The 26,098-nt window shown below is 35.6% G+C and overlaps 2 protein-coding genes across 4 annotated transcripts in view; one reads left to right on the top strand and one right to left on the bottom strand.

Annotated features, from left to right (window-relative positions):
• The window catches only part of LOC107842561 (pentatricopeptide repeat-containing protein At5g10690), a 42,949-nt gene extending 20,923 nt beyond the window's left edge, over positions 1-22,026 (top strand). For both annotated transcript variants that reach the window (XM_016686470.2, XM_016686471.2), the window contains exons 9-12: positions 5,505-5,582; positions 16,757-16,825; positions 17,174-17,350; positions 21,491-22,026. In XM_016686470.2, the coding sequence (XP_016541956.1) occupies positions 5,505-5,582; positions 16,757-16,825; positions 17,174-17,350; positions 21,491-21,766 (600 nt within the window). In that variant the 3' untranslated portion in view covers positions 21,767-22,026. The remainder of the gene's footprint in view (positions 1-5,504; positions 5,583-16,756; positions 16,826-17,173; positions 17,351-21,490) is intronic.
• A 432-nt stretch (positions 22,027-22,458) lies between these two features.
• LOC107842562 (suppressor protein SRP40) lies at positions 22,459-25,330 on the bottom strand. Of its 2 annotated transcripts, none has more exons than XM_016686473.2 (2): positions 25,113-25,330; positions 22,459-24,058 (listed from the first exon to the last, which is right to left on the bottom strand). In XM_016686473.2, the coding sequence occupies exon 2, from the start codon at positions 24,023-24,025 to the stop codon at positions 22,766-22,768; it is 1,260 nt and encodes a 419-aa protein (XP_016541959.1). In that variant the 5' UTR covers positions 24,026-24,058; positions 25,113-25,330; the 3' UTR covers positions 22,459-22,765. The 2 variants fall into 2 exon arrangements, with proteins under 2 accessions (XP_016541959.1, XP_016541960.1); XM_016686474.2 differs by having other exon boundaries at positions 24,682-25,310.
• Between the last annotated feature and the right edge of the window lie 768 nt (positions 25,331-26,098).

The following is a 26,098-nucleotide window of genomic DNA, read 5'->3' as shown; positions in this document are numbered from 1 at the left end:
CTCAATTTGATCGAGAACTCCAAAATTCTATTATCACAACCTTGTTTTGCTCAATTTTCAACCGGGAATCTCACAGTTTGATAAATAAATTCTATTTTATTTCGTGGGTTTTTGCCCTAATTTAATTGAAGAATTTATTTTTCTACACGTGAGCCACCTTAAAGAGACCTTAATGAACTAGTTGACGAAGTTAATCAATGGAGTAAGAACGAGGGAAGAGGAGTGGGGTTGGGGCAGCGAGAACCTGTGAAGAAAGAAGAAATGGAGGTGGGAGAAGTTGAAAGAGGAGAGACGTGGGGGTGGGGAAAGGGAAGGGTATTTGACTTTTTTTTTTTTTAAAGTTCATTCCTTATGTGTCATTAAATATTGACATGGAATGTCACGTGTATTCATTTATATTACACGCACATTAATTGAATGAGAAGAGGGTTTAAAATGTTGTATTTTGATGGAGGGGTTCAAATGGCAAAGAGTTAAATAGAAGGGTTCAGAATACAAACTCATAAAGTACAAAGGTCTAGTAGATCATTTTTTCTTTACTAAATTCAAGGATTTATTGGAAATGGAAACCTCTCTATTCTTCTAAGTAGGGGTAAGGCTGCATACACCCTCGCACTCCACTTGTGGGATTTCATTGGGTATGTTGTTGCTATAATTTTGGCTTCTTGTATGTAATCCAAAAGATGCCTTGACAATTAAATTCTAAACTCGCCTTTATATGTCCAAAAGTTTTCCCCTCCATTTTGATGTGTGATTTGCTTAAGCAAGTTTTACAAAGAACCTCCTTTGGGGTTCAATCGCCAGTGTTCTGTGGGTTGTCATACTCGGCCCCCTTAGAGAATCAATATTTGTTAAGGCTTTCCTTACCATCGTACTAATGGAGGTAGCGAATCTGATACCATATGTCACGATTCAAGTGCAACTACCAAGTTATTGTTCACTTTTGTCCTACCCTTTAGGCCACCTTCAAGGTTTTGCGGCTTTGTGATTTTGTCCCCTTGCATTTTAACCCAAAATGCTTCTCAACAGTTGAATCCTAAATTCTCTTTTATATGACTCCTAACTTTCCCTTTCCATTCTATATGATTTGCCTAAGATAAGTTTTGCATTGAACCGTTGTCGAGTTCAGCGCCAACAATTCATGAATTGTCACAATTTCTTTAAGGTTCAATTGCTAAGGTATCTGTTACAAGAACCTTACAAAGATCCCATTCTATTCCCAAAGCCCGTAGCATTGAGGACAATAAACCACAATATAATGTCATGACTCTTTGACGTTGGTTTTGTGGCTTGGACAGGAAATTTAGTCCATGTTACTATTCCTGCATCTAGAGGAGAGTATGTTTGGTGGAATAATTTCTTATATATATTACTGCACCACCAAGGGTTAGGCCTACTTCTTACAAGTCGATGGAATCTTTATGCTCAAAACCCTCGTTCAAGTAGTCATTTATTTGGTACAATCCAAGAGGTGGGAACCTCCATTCTAGCTTTGCTCCGGGGATTCCATCCACAAACCCAAGGTTATGGTCTATCATATTGAATTTATGTGATAGTTCCCATTTGGGAAACGTCCAATGAGAAGTGGATCATCTTGTCATACATTGTGTCTTTACCATGAGATTAGGGTGGGATATGCTTTGGTGGTTTTGAGTTTCTTAGGTAATGCCAAAAACTGAAAATTTAATGTTTTGTTAGAAAGGGGGGAATAGAAGGAGAAGACGTTTGGCTTGGAATTTGTTTCCTCTTGCGCTGATGTGAGTTATTTGAAATGAGAGAAATAGGAGAGCTTTTGAGGGGCAGAGTCGAGTTTTTCTCATGTGAGGAATAGCCCTCGGTCTATTGTTTTCTTTTGGTGCACCCATAAAATCCCTAGTTGCATTGAAGAATGGGTGAACTATATAGAGAATCAAATTCTGTAGATTCTCAACCTTTTGATTTTCCGTCGTATATGGCCAGCCCATCCTTGTTTATGAATGAAATACACTTACCTTGTCAAAACAAAAAAACTGAATGGGCAAGTCACTAATCCCGAGATCATTTCGCTCTCCTCGCTTTCATCTCTTAGGGGTCGTTTGGTAGAGTGTTATAAGAATAGTGCAGAATATAGTGTATTAGTAATGTTGGTAATAGTGTTTGATTTGGTGTATTAAAAATAACATGTATTGCATAATTTTATTAGAAAAAATTATTTGCTTACAAAAATATCCTCCACAATGGAGTTCTTTGATTTGATTGAGGACCTGAACTTAATTGATCTCCAGCTGGAAAATTTTAAGTTCACCTGGTTCAAAGGGGATAACCATCAGATAGCCTCAAGAATTGATAGGGTCCTGATTTCTCAAGAATGGTATGATGCATTTAGCAACCTGAAACAGTATACTCTACAGAGAATAATGTCAGATCACTCTCCGATCACACTTCAAGGTGGTTCCTGGAAAAAGAACAAAAGCTATTTTTAGTTTGAGAATTGGTGGTTCGGGACTGAAGGCTTCATTGATAGAGTAAGGATGTGGTGGAACTCTTTTGGTTATACTGGGAGACTTGCTACATCCTTGCATCCAAACTAAAAGCCTTGTAACACAAATTGAAGGAGTGGAGTAGAAGTGAGCAAGCAAATCTTGGCCAACAGTGGAAGACTGTACTTGAAAAGCTGGCTACTATGGACAATATTGCTACTGATGGAGCATTAACAGAAGATGAAGCAACAGAAAAGGCATCCTTCTGAACTTGGAGGGTTTGATAAAGAATGAAGAGATCTACTGGAGTCAAAGATCAAGATCTCTTTGGTTAAAGGAAGGGGATAAGAACACCAAGTTCTTCCACAAGATGGCTAATGCACACAAGAGGTACAACGACATAGATCAACTACTAGTTCAGAGGAACATAATCCAAGAACCAGAAAGGATTTAGGGGGAAATAGTGGAGTTCTATCAGAAACTCTACTCAGAGAATGTTCAATGGAAACCTGTCAGCAATTTCATAAATTGCCCAAGGCTAACAGGTGAAAAAATGGAAAACCTAAAAAGAAGTTTTTTGATGAGGAGGGGGTTTTGAGGTTTTTAAAGAAGTGTGCAGTTGATAAAGCACTAGGATTAGATGGTTTTACAATGGGGTTCTACATCAAATGCTGGGAAGTGGTGAAAGGTGACATCATGAACACTTTTTAGAATTTCTATGATCAAGAAAGGTTTGAAAGAAGCTTCAATGCTACCTTCATAGTCCTTATTCCAAAGGAGAAAGGTGCAAAAGATTTGAGCGACTTAGACCTATCAATAGGCAGTATGTATAAATTTTTTCAAAAGTGGCTTTTATTAAAGGGAGATAGATCAGGGATACTCTTCTCGTAGCTAATGAAGTTGTAGATTCTAGGTTAGCTTTAAAGAAACCAGGAATTTGATGCAAATTAGACATTGAGAAAGCATATGACCATGTCAGTTGGGGTTTTCTTATGTGTATGCTAGAGATGGGTTTTGGTTTCAAATGGAGACAGTGGATTAAATTTTGCATTTGTTCAGTGAGATTCTCTGTTGGTAAATGGATCTCCAAGAGGCTTCTTTAGAGCACAGAGGGGCCTAAGGGAAGGTGATCCACGATCACCTTTCCTTTTCCTAATAGTCATGGAGGGACTCAAAAATATGATAAAGAATGCAAGCAGGGAAGGGTGGCTAAGAGGTTTTGAAGTTGCTAGAGCTGAAAGGGAAAATATAGAGATAACTCATCTCCAATATGCAGATGATACCTTGATCTTCTGTGATGATGCCGAAGAGGACCATCTCAAAATCCTGAGATTGATTCTGGTTATTTTTGAAGGAATGTCTGGACTTCATGTCAATGGGAAGAAAAGCTTTTTGTGTCCAGTCAATGAAGTGCCAAACATGAAAACTTTGAAGTCAATCATTAGAGGGTGAAGTGGGTGCTCTTCCAATTACCTACTTGGGCATGCCTTTAGGGTCCAAGTCCAAGTCTCTGGAAATCTGGAATGGGGTAATTTGAGAAGTGTGGGAAGAAGCTAGGTAGGTGGAAGTTTTAGTATCTCTCAACGCGGGTGGGTGGGTGGGTAGATTGACGCTGATTAACTCTGTGCTTGATGCACTTCCACCAACATATCTGATGTCATTATTTCCAATCAATAGGTTGGATAGCATCAGGAGAAAATTTTGGGCTAAATCAGTTTTAGCATTTGTTTGTCTACCGTCTAGTCAATTTCTATTTAACCTGAGCGGCTGACTATGGATGGTTTTAGACGGGGTAGAGGTAGGCCGAAGAAATATCGGAGGGAGGTGATTAGGCGTGATATGGAGCAGTTACAACTTACAGAGGACATGACCCTTGACAGAAAGGTATGGAGGACGCGGATTAAGGTAGAGGGTTAGGGGGTAGGACTGCGTCTGTGATAGTAGGGAAGAGTACTTTGTTTGCATTTGGAGTTTCTTATTCGTGGTGTTTTGGTGATGTCTATGATTTCGAATAGATAGTTTATAGTATTAGCTTGTGGTTGTATTGTTCCATGTATTAGTTAGCAGTGTTAGTTTATTTTGCATACTGTATTAGTTTATATGCTTTTATGTTTTGTGTTTGCTATACTGTTAGCCGGGGATCTATCAGAAACCTCTCTACTTCACCTGAGGTAGGGTATGGTCTGAATACACTTTACCCTCCCCAGACCCCACTATGTGGGAAATAGTGGGAACACTGGGTATGTTGTTGTAGTAGATAGTGGGTCCTATTATCTGGTTCGTTCTCTTAATGTCTAACCCTTTTTGTTATTAAATAATCCATCTTTATTTCGAAAATCATGAGTGGTAACAAGCAGTCGCTATATGAATTGTTCGCAGAAGCTCATTTAATTGTGTCAGCGTGAATTTATCGTTGTTCTTCCTCTTTTATGCATTCTGGCTTTTCATTGAATGGAACTTTGGTTGGTTGATCAAAACTGATATTAAATGCTACACTTCTACTTTTTAAGCCTTTTGTAATTTGTTGAATTATGTGAACTGTCTCATCTAAATGGTTAGACCGTTAATGAATGATCTGTTTATATATTTTCCTTAGATCTGTAACACACTTCTTGTGACCAATTTTTTCCCCTTGAATCAAGCACGTGAAAATATTTTTATTGAAGGGTGGCAGTGAGACTTGAACTTGAGACCTCTGTTTGTAACAGTAACAAATTGGGTTGTATGAAGCACTTCATCTAAAAATCTAAACTGGTAAAGAGGAAACACTTGTATATAATTATTTTAGGTTTGTAGCACTGTATTTTGACCCACTTCTGACTCATAACAACCTTGCATCAATATAATTTACATGTTTTTATGAGATCATTCAGCTATTCTACTTGTTATATCTTATCTTTAAAGTTTAAATATGTTTCAGAAGAGCACTTCTCAAGTTTTGGATCCACCATATTGCTTATAATTTATGGACATAAATACCTTTGCTAATTTTTTGTTCTTCCGATTAGTACCTATGCTAATTGTTGCTCAACTGTCCTTTCTCAGTTGGATTTGGCCCTATGGTACATGAAAAGCAATATTGAGAAATGGAAGCAAATACCATGGGCTAGTCGAGGTGGAATGGTAAGCCTTAGTCTCTAGTAATTTCATTTATTTGAGTTCCAATAATACAATCACTTGGCTCCTTTATTTCTCTTGATTACCCAATTACTTGGCTGTTGGCTCCTTTATGATATGCTAGATTTAATTTGTGCTTAAGCTTAGGGTTTTTCAACTTTATGGGGCACATGTCGTGCAGCCTTTCCGACATAAGGTCTCTAAAAATTGCACTGGGATTTATGCAAGCAGTGTCATATCTATAAAGTGGTAGATCGTATTCTACATGTCTTCCTTGACAGCTCTCCATACAGAAAAAAGAAACTGAAAATAAAAGAAATACAGTAAATCTGTCTGGAACTTGATTCCCATGGAATCCTGTTGACTGTCACCACCTTCTCTTTAGAGAACAAACTCAAGGCGTGTTAAGCAAGAAAAATCCATCCTTTGGTCCATTGTTTCTCTTATTCTTGAAGTAGATAAAACTGAGCATTGCTTTCCCAAACTTGCAATCATATTTTAAGCAAACTGTCATTGATCTAAAGCTCTTTGATGCTATCATATCTCTTTTAGTATCCGATTTTATGGAAGATTCCGGAACGCATACACCTGATTCCTTCTTGTCCTTCCTTGCAGTATTCCGCATCAGAGAGAGCATGTTCTCTTCCAGTCTGACTCTTTGATTTTTGGTTTAACGATGGAGATTTGTTGCATCAATATGCCCAAATTTCCATTCTCTGGAGTCTAGATTCTCTAACAAATTTATGTCGGGCAGTATGAAACTGGGGTTCCAAGCAACCTGTAAGAAGTCCATCGCTGTGCACCAAGTTCGCAATCCCTCTCCCCTGGACCCATATCTTGAAACAGGGAAGAGAAATCTAACATATGGAGGTTCACGAAGTTCAGGTAGAACTGAGGCATGATCAGAAACAACTATCCCGTTACATTGACTGAGAGGACTAGGATTCTAAGACTTCCAAGTTCTTCTGAGTCTCATTATATGAGCTGAGATATGTGGAAGTGATACACAATACTTTCTCCTCATTCAAGTTCTAGTTTTTAATGCTTTCAGGTAGTTAAGGATTAAAAACTTCTATTTCTTAAACACATTAGTTTTCCAACAGTGTAGGATTATCTTCGTCATATTTTTTTGAGAGTTTAATTCTCCCGTCATTCCTAGGTATAGAGGTGTATCAATTGAATCGAAGATGGGTTTTTTTCTTTCTAATCTGTAGATCTTATGGAGTAACTTAGAATTTATAAGATTTGTAAGATTGGTACCAAAAGTGTACATTTTATTCATCTGAGAGCCACAAATTTATAGTACAGGGAAGCAAACATAACAGAATCAAATCGCTTGATTCTAGCAGATATGACAATCAAGATGTGATCTTTTTGATCTAATTACCTAAACTATCTACAACAAATCAGATATGATTTTATCAAATCAATTAAGATCCCACAAAATCAAATCTCAAATATTCACAAATCAACACTCCCCCTCAAGTTGGCATGTAAATATCTGTCATGCCTAACTTGCTTACACGAATTTCAAATTTTGATTTAAACAAGTCTTTTGTAAAAATATCTGCGATTTGCTGATTTGTTGAGACGAAAGGCATGCACACTTCCTTCTTCAATCTTCTCTTTCATGAAGTGCCTATCCACTTCAACATGTTTTGTTCTATCATGTTGAACTAGATTTTGAGCAATACTTATTGCCACTTTATTGTCATAGTACAACTTCATTGGTAAACCAAACGTTTTTTGAGTTCTTCCATCATCTTCTTGAGCCAAATCATTTCACAAATCCGATGGACCATAGATTGGTATTCAGCTTCAGCACTGCTGCAGGCTACAACATTTTGCTTTTTACTCCTCCAGGTCACAAGATTTCCCCAGATAAATGTACAATATCCAGATATAGACCTCTTGTCAGTAGTAGAACCTGCCCAGTCTGCATCTGTAAAGCTTTCAATGCCCCTATGTTGACTTTTTCTGAAAAATAATCCTTTCCCCGGAGAACTTTTAAGATATCTTAGGATCCCGTAGATCACTTCTTGGTGCTCTTCCTTTGGAGAGTGCATAAACTGACTGACTAAGCTTACAGAAAAAGCTATATCTGGTCGAGTATATGACAAGTAGATCAACTTTCCACTAGTCTTTGATATTGACTGTGGTCAACTGAATTTCCTTCTTTATTTTCGGATTTTGTATTCGGATCAATGGGTGTTTCAGCTGGACGACAACCACTTATTCCCGTCTCTCTTAGAAGATCTAGTACATACTTCCTTTGTGACACCATAATGCCTTTTTTGATCTCGCTACTTTCGTGCCAAGAAAATATTTTAACTGGCCCAGATCTTTAATCTCAAACTCCGAGGCCAACTATTTCTTTAAATTCTCCATTTCGAACAAGTCATCTCCTGTAAGTATAATATCATCAACATACACTATCAGAATAGTTGTCATTCCCTCAAGAGAATGTCGAATACACATAGTATGATCTGCTTGCCCTTGAGTGTACTCTTGTTTTTTCACAAACTGAGTAAACCTCTCAAACCAAGCTCTTGGAGATTGTTTGAGTCCGTAGAGTGATTTCTTTAGCTTGCACACTCTAGTTCCATACCTTTCTTCAAAACTTGGAGGAAGGTCCATGTAGACTTCTTCTTCGAGTTTTCCATTCAAGAATGCATTCTTCACGTCTAGTTGTTGGAGGGGCTAATCATGGTTGGCCGCAATGGTTAGAATAACCCTTATTAAATTCAATTTGGCAACTGGAGCAACTGTCTCAAGATAGTAAGGCTGACAACGGATCGGAGTTTTTCCGTTCCAGTCCGGTTCTAGTAATGCTCCGGTACCGGTAACACAATGGGACTGGTTGCAACCGGTGTACCGGTACCCAATGGTTCGGAATCCGGTACCGGTGCGTCGCTGAATAAAATTCCGTAATTTCAGTTCCGGTTTGGCGCCGCCTGACAATGTTTTGACCGTTTGATTTTTTTTAATTGTTTGAGTTATGTTTAAGGCTGGCAACAACTCTTTTGGAATTTTAGCCGTTGGGGGGGCTAACAATGGCTATTTTGCCCCCCCTCCCAATTACCCCACTACCCCTTAAAATTTTCACGATAAGTATCCTTTTATATCTATTTTTTTTTCTCACAAATATTCTTAATTTCTCATACTCACTCTTAATATTTATAGTTATTGTATTAGTTGAAGTTGAAGATTTTTTGAAGATATTACAAGCTTCAATTATTATCTTTTAATTCTGACATTTGTTAAACATTTGCTTTTGTGCAGACGTTTGATATATTCGTTCCACCTTTAATCTCTTAATATCTATATTTTTATTTTTTAGTATCTATATTTGTTTACTTACATTAATTTTTTGATTTATAATATTTATATTGCTTGTTTTAACATTTTAATTTTATTTAAATTTAATTATGGATGCCCATAAAAATAGTAGTGGTAAAAAAACAATCTTTGGTAAGTTTTTCGTAGAAATAAAAGAAATAGTGCTACTACAAGTTCATTACCGCCTAGATTTAGTGAAACTTCTTTATCACAGCCTAATGGTTTTGATATTGGTACCGGTATGGAATTAGACCATGAGACTCTAAGTAGGTGTTAATAATTTTGAGGAAGACTTACCGATAGAAGATGAGGTAAACTAAAAGGTCTTTAGTTTGAAAATTTATGGAGCATGATAAGGTAAAAAATACTGCTACTTGCAATAAATGTCAGAGAGTTATGAAATATTTAACTGGGGGAAAGAATGGCGGGACAGGGTTGCTAACTACGCATTTGAGGAGATGTAATAAAGAATTTGTTCGTCTAGAAAATGAGGCTAAGGCAAAAAAAGGCGATACACCATTGACGCAAGAATCTGTAGGAGGTAATATGGTTTAAACACGTTTAGACATGTTTAACCCGGCTGGCCTAAGTTCATCATCGACATATAGTGAAGATGTAGATAGAGAATAAGTAGCGAAAATGGTTGCTGTTATGAGTTTATTTTTTAGTTTTCCTTCGCATTCCGATTTTATTCATTATATTCAACGTGTATATAATTCCTCTTTTAAAGTTTTTTCATGAAATACAATTAAAAATGATATTTTTAAATTTCAAGCTGAACATTGTCGTTATCTTCGTTGCTTATTTAGTAAATTTGATGGTAGAATATCTATTACTTTTGATATGGGTCGTGGTGTTCTCGCTAATGATTATTTTATTATCACGGCTCATTGGATTGATCACCATTGGAACATGCAAAAAAGAATTATTGCTTTTAAATATGTTGACGAGACTAAAACCGGTACCTTTATAGCAGGTACGATAGCGGATAGCTTGAAATATTTTAGATTTATTGATAAACCAATGGCATGCACATTAGATGATGCTTCTAATAATTTGAAAGCTGTTGAAAATTTAAAAAACTAGACTATGTCCTATGGATGAAGATCATTTTCATGTTAGATGTACTGCACATATTTTAATTTGATAGTACACGATAGTGTTGAGTTGTTTGGAAATGGTTGTTGTAAAGTTCGAATTGCTTGTAGTTATATTGTTAAAAATAAAAAAAAAGTCCATAGTGGATAATTTTAAATATCAATGTGTAAAATGTGAAGTTCCATATAGAAAAGTTCCAAAAGAAGTTCCTACTAGATGGAATTCTTTGTATCAAATGCTTGAAGTTGCTCTTGTATATCGTGAACCTATACAATTAGTTTATAATGCTCATAATTCAAATGTTGATTTAAGGCTGGTTGAAGATGATTGGACTGAAGTAGAAGAACTTTGTAAATTTTTGAAATTTTTTTATCAAGCTACGAACACAGTATCTGCTCAATATACTCCAACTATTTCTTCTGTTTTAGTAACTATTACTACTATTTCTAAAGTACTTGCTGAATATAAAAAAATTTACCCTTACAAAGAGGCATTTGAAGCTATGGTTGATAAATTTTAATAATATTATTTTCCTATTCCACAAATTTATTTGACAGCTACTTTATTCAACCCATTTTACAAAGAACATGGTGTAATGATGTTGGTTAAAAAATTATACAACAATTTAGAAATTGAACCTCGTGAAAAGCCATCAGTTGAAACTTGTTGTGCTGACATAGTACCAAAGCTAGGAGTTTATATAACTTGTATCAACTTATGAAACAAAATATTGCACCGGTTGAACCTCCTACTTCTAGATGTAGATATGATGATTTAGATGACGAGATGGGTGAAGAACTTGATCTTCAATGTTGTTGCAGTAATGATTTTGATTCGTATATTTCTTAGGATCGGGAAAGTATTAAAGATGCAACTGGACAACAACAACTTTTAGCATGGTGAAAGACCCATACCAGACAATTTCCAAAACTTTCAAGGGTGGTTCAAGATTTGCTATCAACCAAGCTTCTTCAGTTGCTTCGGAGCAAGCTTTTACCGCAGGAAGATTTATGATTGGAGATCATCGATATTCGTTAGCAAAGAATAGTTTGGAGATTTCGGTATTATTTAGAGATTGGATCAATGCTGAACGAAGAAATTTTGAGCTTCCAAAATTACCGCCCCAAATTGAAGACGAAATAGATGAAATATTTGAGGAAAATAGTGATGATGGAATGGAAGCAATGGAGGAACAAGGAAAAACACCAATTTTGTAAAACTTATCCGCCGAAGAAATAGATAAGTTATGCCTAGAATATTTTGGACGTTATAGATATTAATAAGATTTTAGAGTAGAGATCTAATTCAAATAGAACCCTTGCTAGAAGGTAGCTGTGTAGATTAGATTTTCTTTTAATATTTGTAATAAATGTACAATGTACGAAATTTGAATAAATATTAAGGCTATTCGCCTTAATTTTATTTTAAAATTTGTCTTTTGTTTGATGCAATTATCTTAGCTGAAATTACAAAGTTTATATTTGTAACTTTGAAGTTATGGGAAAAAAATGTTTAATACTTTTAACTTTATAAAGTTAGGAAATTTTTTAACTTTATAACTTAAAATTATATAAATATAATTTAACTTATTAAAAATGTTATATTAACTTAAACTTAAAGATATATTTTTTAAATTATATATTAAAAAATGTTATATTTATTAACTTAAACTTAAAGATATATTTTTAAGTTAAAGTTTTAAACTTTTTAAGATATATTAAACTTAAACTTATTAAAATTTTTTTGATAAAAAATGTTATTTTAATATATTATATTAATAAAATATAAGTTATATAATATAAGTTAATTATATAATATAATTTACAACAACAACAGACCCAGTATACTCCCACAAAGTGAGGTCTGGGAGGGTAAAATGTACGCAGTTCATATCACTACCTCCGTGGAAGCATAGGTCGTCTTTTCCGGTATAGATCCGGTGCCGGTTCGGTCACCGGTAACCAATGGACCGGTGCAGACCAACCAAAAAATCCGGAATTCTGGTTTCGGTAGTATCAGTTCCGGCATAAAACTCCGGTAAGGCTGTGTCGATACCGGTAACGATTTTGGTTAAACCGGTCCGGCGGTACCGGTTCTGGTCAGTTGCCACCCTTACAAGATAGTCAATCTCGTAAGTCTGAGTGAATTCTTTTGCTACCAAACGTGCCTTATACTTCTCTAGGGACCCATTTGATTTAAATTTGATGGTGAAGACCCATTTGCGGTCCACTGTTTTCTTTCCACGAGGTAGTTCCACCATTTTCCAGGTTTCATTTCTTTCCAGAGCATTCATTTTCTCAAGAATTGCCTCCTTCCACCTGGGAACGTTCAAAGCATCCTGCACATTTCTTGGTATCTCCATTCTAGATAATTGAGAAAGAAAAGCTATATAGGAAGGGGATAAGTTTCTATATGACACAAAATTTGACATGGGATAGTTGGTGACTTTTCTTACCCTTTTACGTTTGGTAATTGGAAGATCAAGGTCTAAACTAACAAGGGGTAAATCAGAGTTAGGTTATGGAGAATTACCTTGTGTATTAGTAAGATCTTGCGAGACGGACATTTGGTTCTGATGTGAGTCCTTGATCTTTTTTCTTGATTCCGGTTTCTTCTCATGTAAACCTGTAATTCCTTTGTTTGTTCCCTGTTCTTGTCTTTAATTGTTTCATGAAAATGCTCTATTGCCTCAGTATCGTTATTTTCATTATTTAAGTTGGGATCTCTTACCTTATCTAGGTTGTTATTACTAAAAAAACTATTCCCTGTATCTATCATAAAACCTGAATCCTTTTGTTCCTCACATGTGAGGTCAAGAAGATCTTTATCATCCCTCGAATCTTCACTATGTTTCTCCCCCTGAAGATGAGCTTCAAAAAACAGTTGTGATTAAAAAAAGGTGACGTCCATTGAGACAACCTTTCTAATAATTGGGTCATAACACTTGTAACCCTTTTGATTAGGGGCATAGCCAACAAAAACACATTTTTAGTACGTGGATCAAGTTTACTCCTATTATGATCATGAACATGAACAAAGACACTACACTCAAAAACTCTCAAAGATAGATTAGTTGTTAATCTAGAAGTAGGGAAGTATGTCTTGAACATATTGAAAGGGGTTTTAAAACTTAGAGCACGGGAAGGCATCCTATTAATAAGATAGGTGGATGTCAGAAGAGCTCTCTCCAAACAAATTTAAGGACTCCGCTTGTGAACATTAAGGCTCTAGTTACTTCCATTAGGTGCCTATTTTCTCTCCGCTACTCCATTTTGTTGAGGTGTATTGGGACATGAACTTTGGTGCACTATTCCCTTAGAAGTGAAAAAATTGCTTAGGTGGTCATTAAAAAACTCTCTCCCATTATTACTCTGAAATATTTGAATCTTCTCATGAAATTGTGTTTCAACTATAACATAAAAAGCCTCAAATATATGTTTTACTTCCCCTTGTCTTTCAATAGGTACACCCAAGTTAGTTTAGTGTGATCATTTATGAAACATACAAACCACCTTTTTCCATTTACGGTTGCTATCCTAGAAGGGCCCCAAACATCACTATGGATTAACTTAAAGGGTTTTGTGGCATGGTCACTTTGGGATGAAAAAGATGAACATCTATGTTTAGCCATTTCCCAAAATTCACATTGAAAAAGGATGTAGTTTTATTCATAAACAACTGTGGTAACAAGAGTTTCAAATAATGAAAACTAGGATGACCAAGGTGATAGTGCCATAACATGACTTTATTATCAACTAGAACAGAGTTCAAACAAACTGAACTAAAATTTACTGAATTGTCGCCATCTTTAAGAAAATAGAGACCTTCAGACTCTCTAGCATTGCCAATCATCCTCCCCGAGACCTTGTCCTGAAATACGCATGAGATATTGTCAAAGATAGCACGACAATTAAGGTTTTGAGTCAACTTGCCGATGGACAAAAGATTATGAGACAATTTTGGAACATGAAGGACATCAAAAAGAGTCATAAAAGGGGTTAGTTTGACTGTCCCTTCCAGCAATTGCTGAGAAAGAACTATCAACAACTTTGACTTGTTTATTTCCCGCTAAAGGAGTATAAGTCGAGAAAAAATGGGAGTTCCATGTCATGTGATCACTAGCCCCTGAATATATGATCCAAAAGCTTATACTAGTAGAATCTGCACTTAAAAAAACACATGGCATATTACCTGTTTGGGTCAAAGAACAAGTGGGAGTAAAAGGACTAGGTATGCTGGATTGGAGTTGAGATTGGAGAAGTTTGTGCAGCAGCTCTAGTTGTTCCTTGGTGAATGGTGGCATTTCTGAAGAAGATTTCAGCCTCGGTTCTTCGTTGGTACACTGAAAGGCTTGATTGCCATGGTTTTCTGCCCTTTTTTTATTCCAGATGAGCGGTTTTCCATGGATCTTCCAGCAAGTCTCACGAGTGTGCCAGTATTTTTGCAAAAATCACACAACTTCTTTTTCTTATCATTCTCATTTTTCGCAGCAACTAAAGCAGATGACTCTATATTTTTTGATTCCAGATTGAAATCTTTTTTTAGCATAATATTCCTTCTTTTTTCTTCACACCTAATTTCAGAAAATGTTTTCCTCAAAATGGGCAACGGATTTTTTCCAAAAAGTCGAGAACGAAGTTCGTCAAAATCTTGGTTCAACCCTTCTAAAAATAGATATACCCTCACTTTCTTCCCTTTTCATTGCTTTTACACTATCCTTCGAACATTCCCATTCATCATTATAGCACTGATCTAATTCTTGCCACAGGAAACCATCTCATTATAGAAAAGAGTAACACTTCTCTCTCCCTGCCTCGCTTTCCATAGTTTAATTTTTAATTAAAAAATCTGAGAGACATTTTCTACATTAGAATAAGTTTCTCTAATCGCCTCCCAGACTTCCGTAGCAGTGGGAAGAAATAAATATGGTTTACCTATGGTAGGTTCCATGGATTTTAGTAGCCAAACAATTACCATTGAGTTTTCAGAGCTCCAGGCATTCATTTTCGGGTCTATTTTTAGGTCTCCTGGTTCAGGCTTTCTGGTTTCTCCAGTCAAGTACCCAAGTTTTCCTCGACCATCAATTGCCAAACGGACAGATTGCCCATTCCAAATAATTCTTTCCATTCAGCTTGTGCGAAGTAAGCTGAAAAGAAAAATGAGAAGAATCGCTGCCTTGGTTCATTGTTGTCTCGGTCGGGACTTTGTTAACAGAATTCTCGGCTTCTGTTAATGCCACTGGTGACGTAGCCCAGTAAATACTGTTTTAGTCATTAGCAACACAAAAATAAAGTTGCTCTGATACCATGTAAGATTGGTACCAAAAGTGTACGTTTTATTCATCTGAGAGCTATAACTTTATAGTACAGGAAATCAAACATAACAGAATCAAATCGCTTAATTCTAGTAGATATAACAATCAAGATGTGATCTTTTTGATCTAATTACCTAAACTATCTACAACAAATCAGATATGATTTTACCAAATCAATTAAGATCCCACAAAATCATATCTCAAATATTCACAAATCAACAAGATTTATTCACATAGAGCTAGGGTAAGAGCGTATAGATTTCAAGCAAACCAGGCAAGCAGAACCTTAGATATTGAGTAACTTTTTTCTTGTTCGTTTTTTTTTCCATTTAGGGTGTGTTTGGTATGAAGAAAAACATTTTCCAGAAAATGTTTTCCAGTTTTCTTATGTTTGGTTGGCTTATATGTTTTGGAAAATGTTTTCCAAAACAATTTATTTTTCTTAAATCTAAGGAAAATGACTTCCTTTCAAAAAGTAAGGAAAACATTTTTCATAACTCTCTTTCAACCTCACTTTGAAGTTGAAATGTTCATACAATTCTCAAAATCATTTACCCCACCCCCAATACTCTATCACCTCGATACCACCCCTTCCCCCACCCCCACCTCCACTCCCACCCCGGCCCCCACCCCCAAAATTCAATTGTTTTAAAAAGTATTTCAAAATTTTTTCTTAGTCCATTCCCTACTCCCACCCCACCCTTACCAGCCCCTCTTCCAAAAATAATATCTACATTAAAAAATTCAAACTTTTCTCTTACCCCACACCCCTACCCTCTCTCACTCCCCCCTACCAGTCCCCTCTCCTATCCTTTCCCCGCTCCCCCCAACCTCAAAAAAAAAAGATTTAATTCATTTTTAAAAAAATTTCAATTTCTTTCTTCCCCTTCACTCCCCTACCCTGACCTCTAGCTCCTACTAATCCCCCCGCCAATTTTTTAATTTTTTTTAATAAAAAGAATTCAAAACTTTTTCTTATCCCACTGCTACTACCTATTCTGACACCCCCACCCACCCGCCTACCAACCCCCTTCCCAAAAATTGATTTAATTTTTTGTAATTTATTTTTTAAAAAAGAATTCTAAAATGTTTTTTTACACTTTAGCTAAACACTAAAATGTATTTTTTGAAAAATATTTTTTCATTCACCAACCAAATACTAGAAAATATTTTCCGAAAAATATTTTCCATCCATCAACCAAACATAAGAAAACAAGTAAGAAATCAACTTGTTTTCAAGGAAAACATTTTTTAGGAAAATATTTTCCATAGAAAAATTTTCCTTCATACCAAACACACCCTTAGTATCGTATTTTCCTTCTGTTTGATGTTTCACATGGTACTTGTTTTGATCCTTGGACTTCCTATTGGTATCTGATATAATATCTTTCACATCACCTACCTATATTACGGTTTAATACTATTGCAGGTTGCTCTGCGAATTGAAGCATTACTTGGTTCCAGTGTTTCTATATTTAGTCCTTGCGTACTGCCACAGGTATGCAATCCCATTTTGCGCTCTCAAAAGTCAAAACTATTGATGTCAACTAATTCCTATGTTTGCCAGGAAAGCACTGTATTTGTGCTTATGGTAGAGATGAGCTTTCATTACTTCTGTTTCAAATACTCATCACTGTGGTATCTTTAATATTTGTTTTTCTGTTCCTGAACTGAGCTTGTTTGAAGAATTAGGTAAATGCAGTAGAAGCTGAGTTTGTGCCATAGATTGCTCTAAAGATAGTAGAAGTTGGCCATGTTCAGTCTGTTCGTAGTGTTGTTTGGTATATTTTGTTTATATGCATATAAACTATTGATAGGGTAATTTCTTCTTTTTCCTGATACACAGGTGTCAGTACGTGATACTATTGAGCATATCATGGTTCCATTTTCTGAAGCACAGCCTCTGCAAGCTACCCTGAAACTAAAGCAAGTGGTCATGCGTTTCTTTAAGGATTCGACTGTTCCAGTCATAGATGATTGGGGAAGTTGTGTTGGAATACTGCATTGTGAAGACTGCAATGAGGTACTTTATTATGACCTCTATGGTCTATTTGGCTATCTTTGTTCACTGATGACTTTATATTCTTGTTTGTCTTGGTGTGCTTCTGAAACATTATACACTCTTCTACAGCTGTAAACCCACTTTCATAGTATCTTTTAGCATTCGGTTACATTGACATCGTATGTCTAAGATGTTGTAGAGATTGTTCATCTATTAGCAGCTTGTGAATTTTATTCCTGATGTGGCAATCTAATCACTATCACTGTTCATGTGTGATAATAAGATCATACATCCTCAAGAATACAGAGCTTTTAATGATGAGCAATTGAAGTAGCTGTGGGCAGGGGTTGAATTAGCTGAAGATGGGTTTATGTAAATAAGGGAACTTTGGGATTTTTAAAATGTGTCATTAGTGCTAATTAAAAGGAGTCCCTCTTACCCAATTTTTAAACTTAGCTTTTGACACTTAATAAAAGCCTCAAAAGGCTCTTTTTAGTCAATGCCCCTACTATTTCTCAATCAGCAAGTCATAGGACCTTTTTGCAAGATGGTACAAAGGACCCAGTTACCGCTTAAGTGAGCCCTTCCTAAACATTTCCATCCAGTCAATGGCATCCATGTCACAGAGACCGACTTTGCAGATGGATGAGAGCCTTTCTCTGGATACTAATAGAACACACGCCAAGGCACAATTATCATTTTTCTAACCCAAGGAACTAAGCAGGAAAGCAGAAGCATCTCTTATTGATTCTGCATAGTTTGTCCTTCCATTCCCTCCAACTTCAATGGATTGGAAATTAGGAAATTATGGTCATTCCTGGCAGAAGAAGTCAACCTCCTTGAAAATCACTGGTTGATCTTATCCAGGAAGTTCGAAAAATAAAAGCGACTAAGGTGGGAAGTATTGGTCTTCATTTTAAGCAATTATCAACCTACCTTATCTGTTTCTGCATGGCATCAAACTCGAGAAGGCTAGTATATGAGAGAGTTCAATGGTGAATCAAACGATAAAAGCTGCTTAAGATTGTGATATGTAAGCGAGTTCAATAGTGAATCAAACGATAAAAGCTGCTTAAGATTGTGACATGTAAGAATGTATACCTACTGCTCAATTTACAGGTCTCAAAGAGTGCAGCTAGTTCAGTGTGAGAAGATATGTGGAAGCATCATTAGTGCGTGAGTCCATGGTTCTAGGATTGAAGGGGGATTGTAGAAGAAAACAACTGTCTGACAGATGAGATTTGAATCTGAAGAAAAATGGCAAGGTAGTGCCATGAATAAATTTGTGAAAAAGATCTTGTAAATTGTGGAATTAAAAAGAAAGGAGAAACTTGTTGTCTGGCAGTAGTTAGGGCATTAGTGGGACTATATTATGATCTTGGATTAGATGTATATACTGAACTAGTCCTTTGAAATGTAGTCATTCTATTACCTACCTAACTCCAACCTGAACAGGCCAAGTATGTGCAACTTTTTAGGGCACAAAGAACATCATGAATGGTAAAATCGGATGGCTGAAATAAAGAAGTTCTATGGGGGTGCTAATACGATAGAAGGATACCTGCCAAAGTGAAAGGTAAGTTCTAGAGAATAGTTATAAGACCTACAACGTTATATGGTGGTGAAGCACCTAAGGGTGAGGCCGAATGGTCAATGGGTTAAGAACCAGAAGGTTTCAGGTAGTCTAAAACACTAGGTGATTTCTTCTCATCTGTCCTGGCCTTGGTGGACAGAGCTACCTGGTACCCATTGCTGGTGAGAGGTGACAGGTAATCGGTGGAATTAGTCAAGGTATGCGAAAGCTGGCCTGTACACCACGTTCTAAAAAAAGAAAAATCATATAGTAGTGAATGTTGAGCCGCTAAAGTTCCACATACCGACAAGATGAATGGTGCAAAGATGTGGATGCTAAGATGGATGCGCGTTTGTATATGACTAGTTTAACCGCACGTTCCTCGCACGTGTAACTTTTGATTATTTAAAATTAGACAATTTTATTTATTGCGAAACTTTTTAATAAAGTGCCAAAAGTTCAAAAATCCTTCACAGTTTAATTTAATAATGTAAACATGACATATATTTTATTGTAAGCACATACTTAATTTGCCATCAATAGTTTTAAGTGGTTAATGGATCGTCACATTTGCGTTTGTCATGCAGTACCTCTTTTTCTTGCTGGTAGAAGCTAGGAGAGACGCATCGATTTGAACCATATTTGTAGTATGATTATTTTTAACCATATTTGTAGTATGATTATTTTTACTTATTTTTTCTATATTTAAAATCTTTCCTTAGTTTTAAGGTTAAATATTTAGAAAATCTTTGATTACTTAAAACTTCTAAAAATTTGATACTTCTTATATTTTTCTTGTTCTAACGCTTCATATTTATTTCTAGATTTTTCGAATCTTCTTAAAATCAACTTTAGTTGATTTAGAATTCTTAAACTAATCTAAAAGATATTAATTGTCATTAATTTTGACTTCTAATAAGGAAAAGTTTTACTATAAATATTTAATTAATTTTCAACTCTTAAATATTAGAAAAATAGTGAAAAGACGATTTTGTCTAAAGCAGAGACTTTTAATGAAGGGCAAGAAGCTCAAACAATATTTCTAAGCCCCTTTACACTTTAATATAATATAGATTAGATAAGATTTGAAACAACCACATTGTCTAGGAGGGGGGCAAGTAGCACGAATTAAGGATCAAACAGGAGAAGGATAAGATGGTTTGGTCATGTCTTGGCATCGACTTACAGATGCACCGGCTTGTAGGTGTGAAACTATGGTGAGTGAAGGTGTTAACTAGGTGATATGTACTAGTTGGGAATAGGTTTTAGCCTTGTTAGTGCATTGATTTGAACCTATTGCATTTCTTGGCGTATTTTAACCTTATCATAAATGTATATGCCTAATAAAAATGTAGAGAACTTTAATATTGTTATTATTTATTTATTTAACTTCTTTTTTTCTTGGTATGACGATGACATGAAGTGGGCTTAAATGGAGAAACATGGTCAGTGAGGATTCATATAGCTGACTCCAACTTGTTTGGGACTGAACTGTAGTTGTACGAAGAGCATCATGACCATATGTTTCAGGAAAGTAGTAAACAACTATCTAGCTGAAGTTTTGAGCTATAGAGCCCAAGAAATAGCTTCCGTACTTGTTTCATATTTGGAATAAGGCTATTCTGAATCCTAAACATACATTTATCAAATAAAGGATGCAATATTAAGCAAGAACTTGGGAGTCTTTTTACGTATAGCTCCAGGATCACAAGAAACTTCATGCTGATCTATATAAAGTAAAACTGTAAAAGGAGAATGCATGATGCCCTATGATTACATGAAGGGAGATTTAGGGGTTAATGTTGAAAGACTGAAAGGAACACAAAATTGAGCGCTGATCATTCAGAGTATTGGGGATCAATAATGGTAAGATACAGCTGAAATAAGAAAAACAGTGAAAGATATGGTTTGTGACTTACTCTGTCAAGTTGCTTGAAAACCTGTTCATACTCATATCAGTAAGCATCCTTGATGGTGCTATAGCCTGATCATTGCAAAAAATTCAAGTATGTTTTGGTGAATTGAGAAAAGGAAGCCGAAAGCTGTCAATGATAAGGGCGGAAGTAGGTTTAACATGTACTTTCGGCAGAACTCAATAGCTTTGGCACAAACTCCATGTGTTAAGAGATCAACTTTATATGTGCAAACATTAAATTCAGAACCCAATTACCAACACTTTAGATTGTTGTCCTAGAATCCAGACCCTCAAATCCAGGATTCACCTATGGCCAATGACCAAGAAACTACTCGGAGTTAAATAGAAACACAGTAATCCTAGAGCAAAGGCACTGCTAAGTGGTTGGGATTTTCTCAGCTCCATGCCTTCGCTGTCTGCATGGGATATTTCTCAGCCTTCATTCTGTTTACTGTTCACATGAAATTGATTTGAACTTGTCGCAGATAAATTGCTTGAGTTCATTGTGGAATGTAAAAGAAAATTAAAAACATAAGCTAATGTTCTAAGTTCCTGTTTTCACTCCTTTATTGAGTAGTTAATTCAGTTGTTTGATCAGAGACAGACTGAATTAGAACTAGATGACAAGCCTGGCTGGCGGATTTCTAATGTTCTTTTATGCCTATTGTTGCAGCTGGATGCGCCACTTTCAGCCATGATGAGAAGTCCACCTCCTTCTGTGACAACCTCAACATCAATTGGTCGCGTTATTGATCTAATGCTAGAGAAGAGGTACAAAATGGTTATTGTAGCAAAATACGAAAATGTGCGTGGAATGTTTTACAGCTCCAATGTGAGGGCTGTCGGAGTTTTTACATCTGAACAGCTATATAAGCTTGCTCCAACTGCATCAGAGCTAAGCGTTCAAAATTCTTCTGCCTGTAGTGAACCTATTGAAATTTGTAGATAGTATACCTCGTGAAAGGAAATTTACATGAGCTTATTCTTTTTCCATTGTAGAGTAGGCTATTATTTCTTTTGGGCTGCTGAGTTCTTCGTGTGTGACTCATCACCTGCTAGATTGCAGTACTATTGACTTTGAATGGTTCGATTATATGTTCAACTCTGTATAATGTCGGTGCTGGGTCTGTGACAGAAATACTCACGGTATATGGGAACTTTGGAGTTGTGGAGATAATTAGTGAATAAATGTATTATCATCTGTGGGCATTGACAGGTTCGACTGGACCAGCATTAATGGAAAACAGGTTCCTCATAACAGCACTAATAACTAAGCATTTTAAATGAGATGCTCCCTAAATTCATTATGGTATTAGAACAACCATTGAACTATATAATTCGAAACTGAAATACACACTACAAAGAAGCAGAAAATTCAACCTATGTATATACTCTATCTCCCTTCTATTTCTTTTTTCTCTCTTTTCATGCACGATTTTGTATTTTTAAAGCAGTATATATTAGTGAGAAGCCACTTCTGATACTTTTGCTTATGCCTTGATCGGCAAGGCGAATTATAAACCTAATTGGGAGAACTTCCACTTCAATCTTGTTCAAATATTATCAGCTTCTAGTTCACATCCTGAAATTCAATGTATTACCAAGATTAGATGTTTCTTCAAAAAGGCATAACAAGTTATATTGGAGATAAACTTTAATTTGTATAGATTGACAGTGTACTTTAATTTGTTATAACATGTTAACTGACACTTTTGAATAAGCGAAAACAAATTTGTCTCTCATTTCCCTAGTTATAATAATCATGTATATAAATGGGGTTAAACATTGAAAAATAGTGTAAACAACAATTGTTGCCCACTGTTTCACATAATGTATGAAAAAGAATTACAATTCCCACTTAAAGACTTTAAACTAGCACAGTATTACTTTTGGAAAACTATTAGCATACAACAAGGGACGATTCACTAACTTAAGAATTGATGAGTACTCATTTGTGCTCTTGTAGGGAGATGACAGTTTCGAAAGCACCAGCCAGTGCTTTCACTTTGTTCTTCCTCTGCTCCCTAAGTTTGCTTGCAGTCTCTTCAATCACATTATTTGAAACTGCAGATTCATTATGCTTGCCTTGCGCCAACTGATGTCGAGATTTTGATGATGCTGCAATAGTATTTTTCTCTGGCTCTTCTTTGGTACTCTCTTCTACACTGACCCCAACTTCCTTGGGACTAAGACTTAGTTGTTGTTCTTGTGGTACTGCTTCAGTATCTTCTATCATGGGAGCTTCTTTTGCTTGGTTTGTTCCTTGGTCCTCCTCTTTCGATTCTTGATTCTCCTCTGATGATGCATTTATAATGGTTTCGTCTTTTTCCTTCTCTGGTGAATTAGGCTCATTGTTCATTTCTTCTGGTTCTTCAGTTTTAATTTCTGGATTTTCCACTAGTGTGGATGATTCAGCTGCAACCTTGGTGTCCTCCAATTCAGCACTGTTTACATTTTCATTAATAAGCTCTTCAATGTGATCCTCTGTGGCTGAATCATTCTCATTCTCCCCTGCATCAGAATCAGCAATCATTTCGTTGTCACTTATGATCGTTTCCTTTTCAGTTTCATGAATTGTTAGTTCTTGATGATCCTCTGGCTCTGACTGTTCCCCCAGAGAAATGACATCCAGAACTATATCTGGAGAATTTGTTGTCACTGGTGCTTTTGTAGTTGAACCACTAGCACGATCATGCTTCCTGGTCGTGGTTGTGGTCGTCTTCTTTTTGGTCACTGGCCTAGAATTCAGGCCAGCACCGCATTGTTTGCCAGTGGCATCCTTACTAGTTGTAGCTTTTGATAATCTATCCAAAAGGGGTTTATGGGAAGTGGAAGTTTTGGTTGATAAGGACGATGATGAACGAGAAATTCTCTCCTTAGGACTAGGAGAAATTCTGGTTTTTGGAGAGGAAGAAGGAAGAGGAGGCTTATTATCGAATGATCTTCTTCGAGCTAGATTAGAAGTTTTGGTACTGTGAATGTTGTGCAGGTCACTTGAAGGTGCAGACTTCTGGGCTTGAGCAATTGTTGGTTTGAGATAGCTGGGAACATTCTTGTTTAAGGAACTTGTTGTTAATGTTGGATCTGTTTGTTTTCTGACAGGGGAGGTTGTTTTTGATGTGTTTGTTGTGCTTCTCTGATGATGTATTGGTGATGTACCTCTCTTCTCCTTTCCTGTTGGAGCTGTGTCTCTTGATCTTGTTGCCATTCTTTTTGCCTTTGGCTAGAATAGATTTTATATCTACAATAACAAATCACAGATGAGCGCCAAAGAGTTTTTTAAGTTTTATTCAATAGTGATACATAAAATATTTACACAATCAAGTGACCTAGAAGATAAAAGGTTGATATGTGTACAACTCCTTAAACTTGCTAACAAAATTTATCTACACACTTGAATGAAGGCTTGTATCTAACGAACTTTTGAGTTTGAGGTAAAAATGCGTCTACTTGGCACGGATTAATGTACCTATTAGATATGTTTGACACAAGTCTTTGAAATAGCTAATTTCGATATTTGAAAGATGTTTTGTTCAGTCATTTTCACACTGACATCGAGAGTTGGTCAAAACTTCACTTTTTAGAAAAAAGGGCCTAAAACCTAAGGCTGGTAATGGTTTAGCAAAATTCTTTTTCGTTTATTTATTTTGCCCCAATTCATAATGGTTATTTTTACGTATCTTCGTTAGTTCTAACCAAAGCTCCAAAAAGAGGGCATGCAACTACTACTACTTTGAGTAATTTATCGATTTAATTGTGCACATTATTGAAAATATAAGTATAATCACAACAAGCAGAAAATACAATTTAAGATAAGATTACATATATCACTGTATTCAATAATTGATAGCGAGCAGATCTTACAGATTCTCAGCCACATTCCTCCAAATTGGAAAAGTGCCATCTTTTTTATTGCACTTTCATCTTAGAACAAGACATCATAATTTAACCTTCTCAATTCCTTTTTCCTATCCTAAACCAATAACGGCAACAACATTTTGTATAATCTCATAAGAAGAGCTTGGGGAAGTCAGGATATACTTAAACATTATAGGACATTTATAAGGTTGAGACTAGATAGATTATTTTCTATTGACTCTTAGCTAAACCAATTCCCCTTTTTCATCTACTGATCGGCCATCCCCATCCCTATCCAACCCATCCAAAAAAACTTTAAAAGATAACTAATAATCTTTGGAGATAATTGAAGAAAAATGCTTCAATTGGTTATTTATTTTGAAAGAAATATCATAAATTTCATGAAATAAAATGCATATGCAAGGAGAAAAACACACCTTTATGAATGAAAAGAGATTATGAAAAGCCTTCATCATTGAAGATTATTTTTTTAGTGGTTAGGGAAAACAAACTCAGTTATTTGGAGCAAACCAGCTTAAAACAAGGAAGGGTATCAAAGAAAGGAAGGAGAAAAAATGTTGATTTGAAAGGAATTCTTTTTTTTTGGCATTTTTTGAAGCCTGATTGTTAAATTTCATGCGTAAACTATGGACAGCCTAAATTACGCACTTTCAACGTATAATATTTAAAAGGTTAATTTCACGCATGGACGCTAAACTTTATATTATAGGAAACACAAGTTTATTTTTTTTAATCATATTGAAGTAATTAAACTTTACCAATTATATATAGAACAGTAAACAAAGAAATCATTTTTGGTCACGTAAAACTAATCAACCAATATGCACTATAACATTAAAGTCCCACACTATTTTTTTTATTCAAAAATAACATACTTATCCCCTTAATTATGAGTTTCATAACAACAGTTTCATAATTACATAATATATCAAATTATATTTTGTATTTTTGTAAACTGTTGCTACAAAAATACAAATACATATGATTTTTACGGCTCTTATGATCGATACGTATTTTGTATTTTTGCAAACTGTTGCTACAAAAACACAAATACATATAAATACATATGCTACAAAATGCAATTTGATAAAAATATTGTTATTTTTTGTAATTTAAAACTTAAGTATGCTACTTTATGTATTTTAATGATTTTTTTTTATTCCACTAAAGTAGTTGTTTCCGAACCATATGTATGAATTGTTTAGAAATACACAAGTAACCGGAAAATTATTTTTTTGACATCGGCTAATCATTTTTTCTTCTTTTTTGTCCTTTTCATTTTTTTTTAATTGCCTTTTGTGTAATAAAATACGGGTAGTAAAACCTCTTGCACCGAGGTTAAACAACATAAGCTGTAGAGTATGGGAGAGTAATGCATGTGTATGCAAAATCTTATTTCTAC

Source organism: Capsicum annuum, chromosome 1, assembly GCF_002878395.1.
Source record: "Capsicum annuum cultivar UCD-10X-F1 chromosome 1, UCD10Xv1.1, whole genome shotgun sequence".
Taxonomy (NCBI): domain Eukaryota; kingdom Viridiplantae; phylum Streptophyta; class Magnoliopsida; order Solanales; family Solanaceae; genus Capsicum; species Capsicum annuum.
The sequence above is the reverse complement of the archived record's forward strand: the minus strand, read 5'-3'. Positions and strand labels throughout refer to the sequence as shown.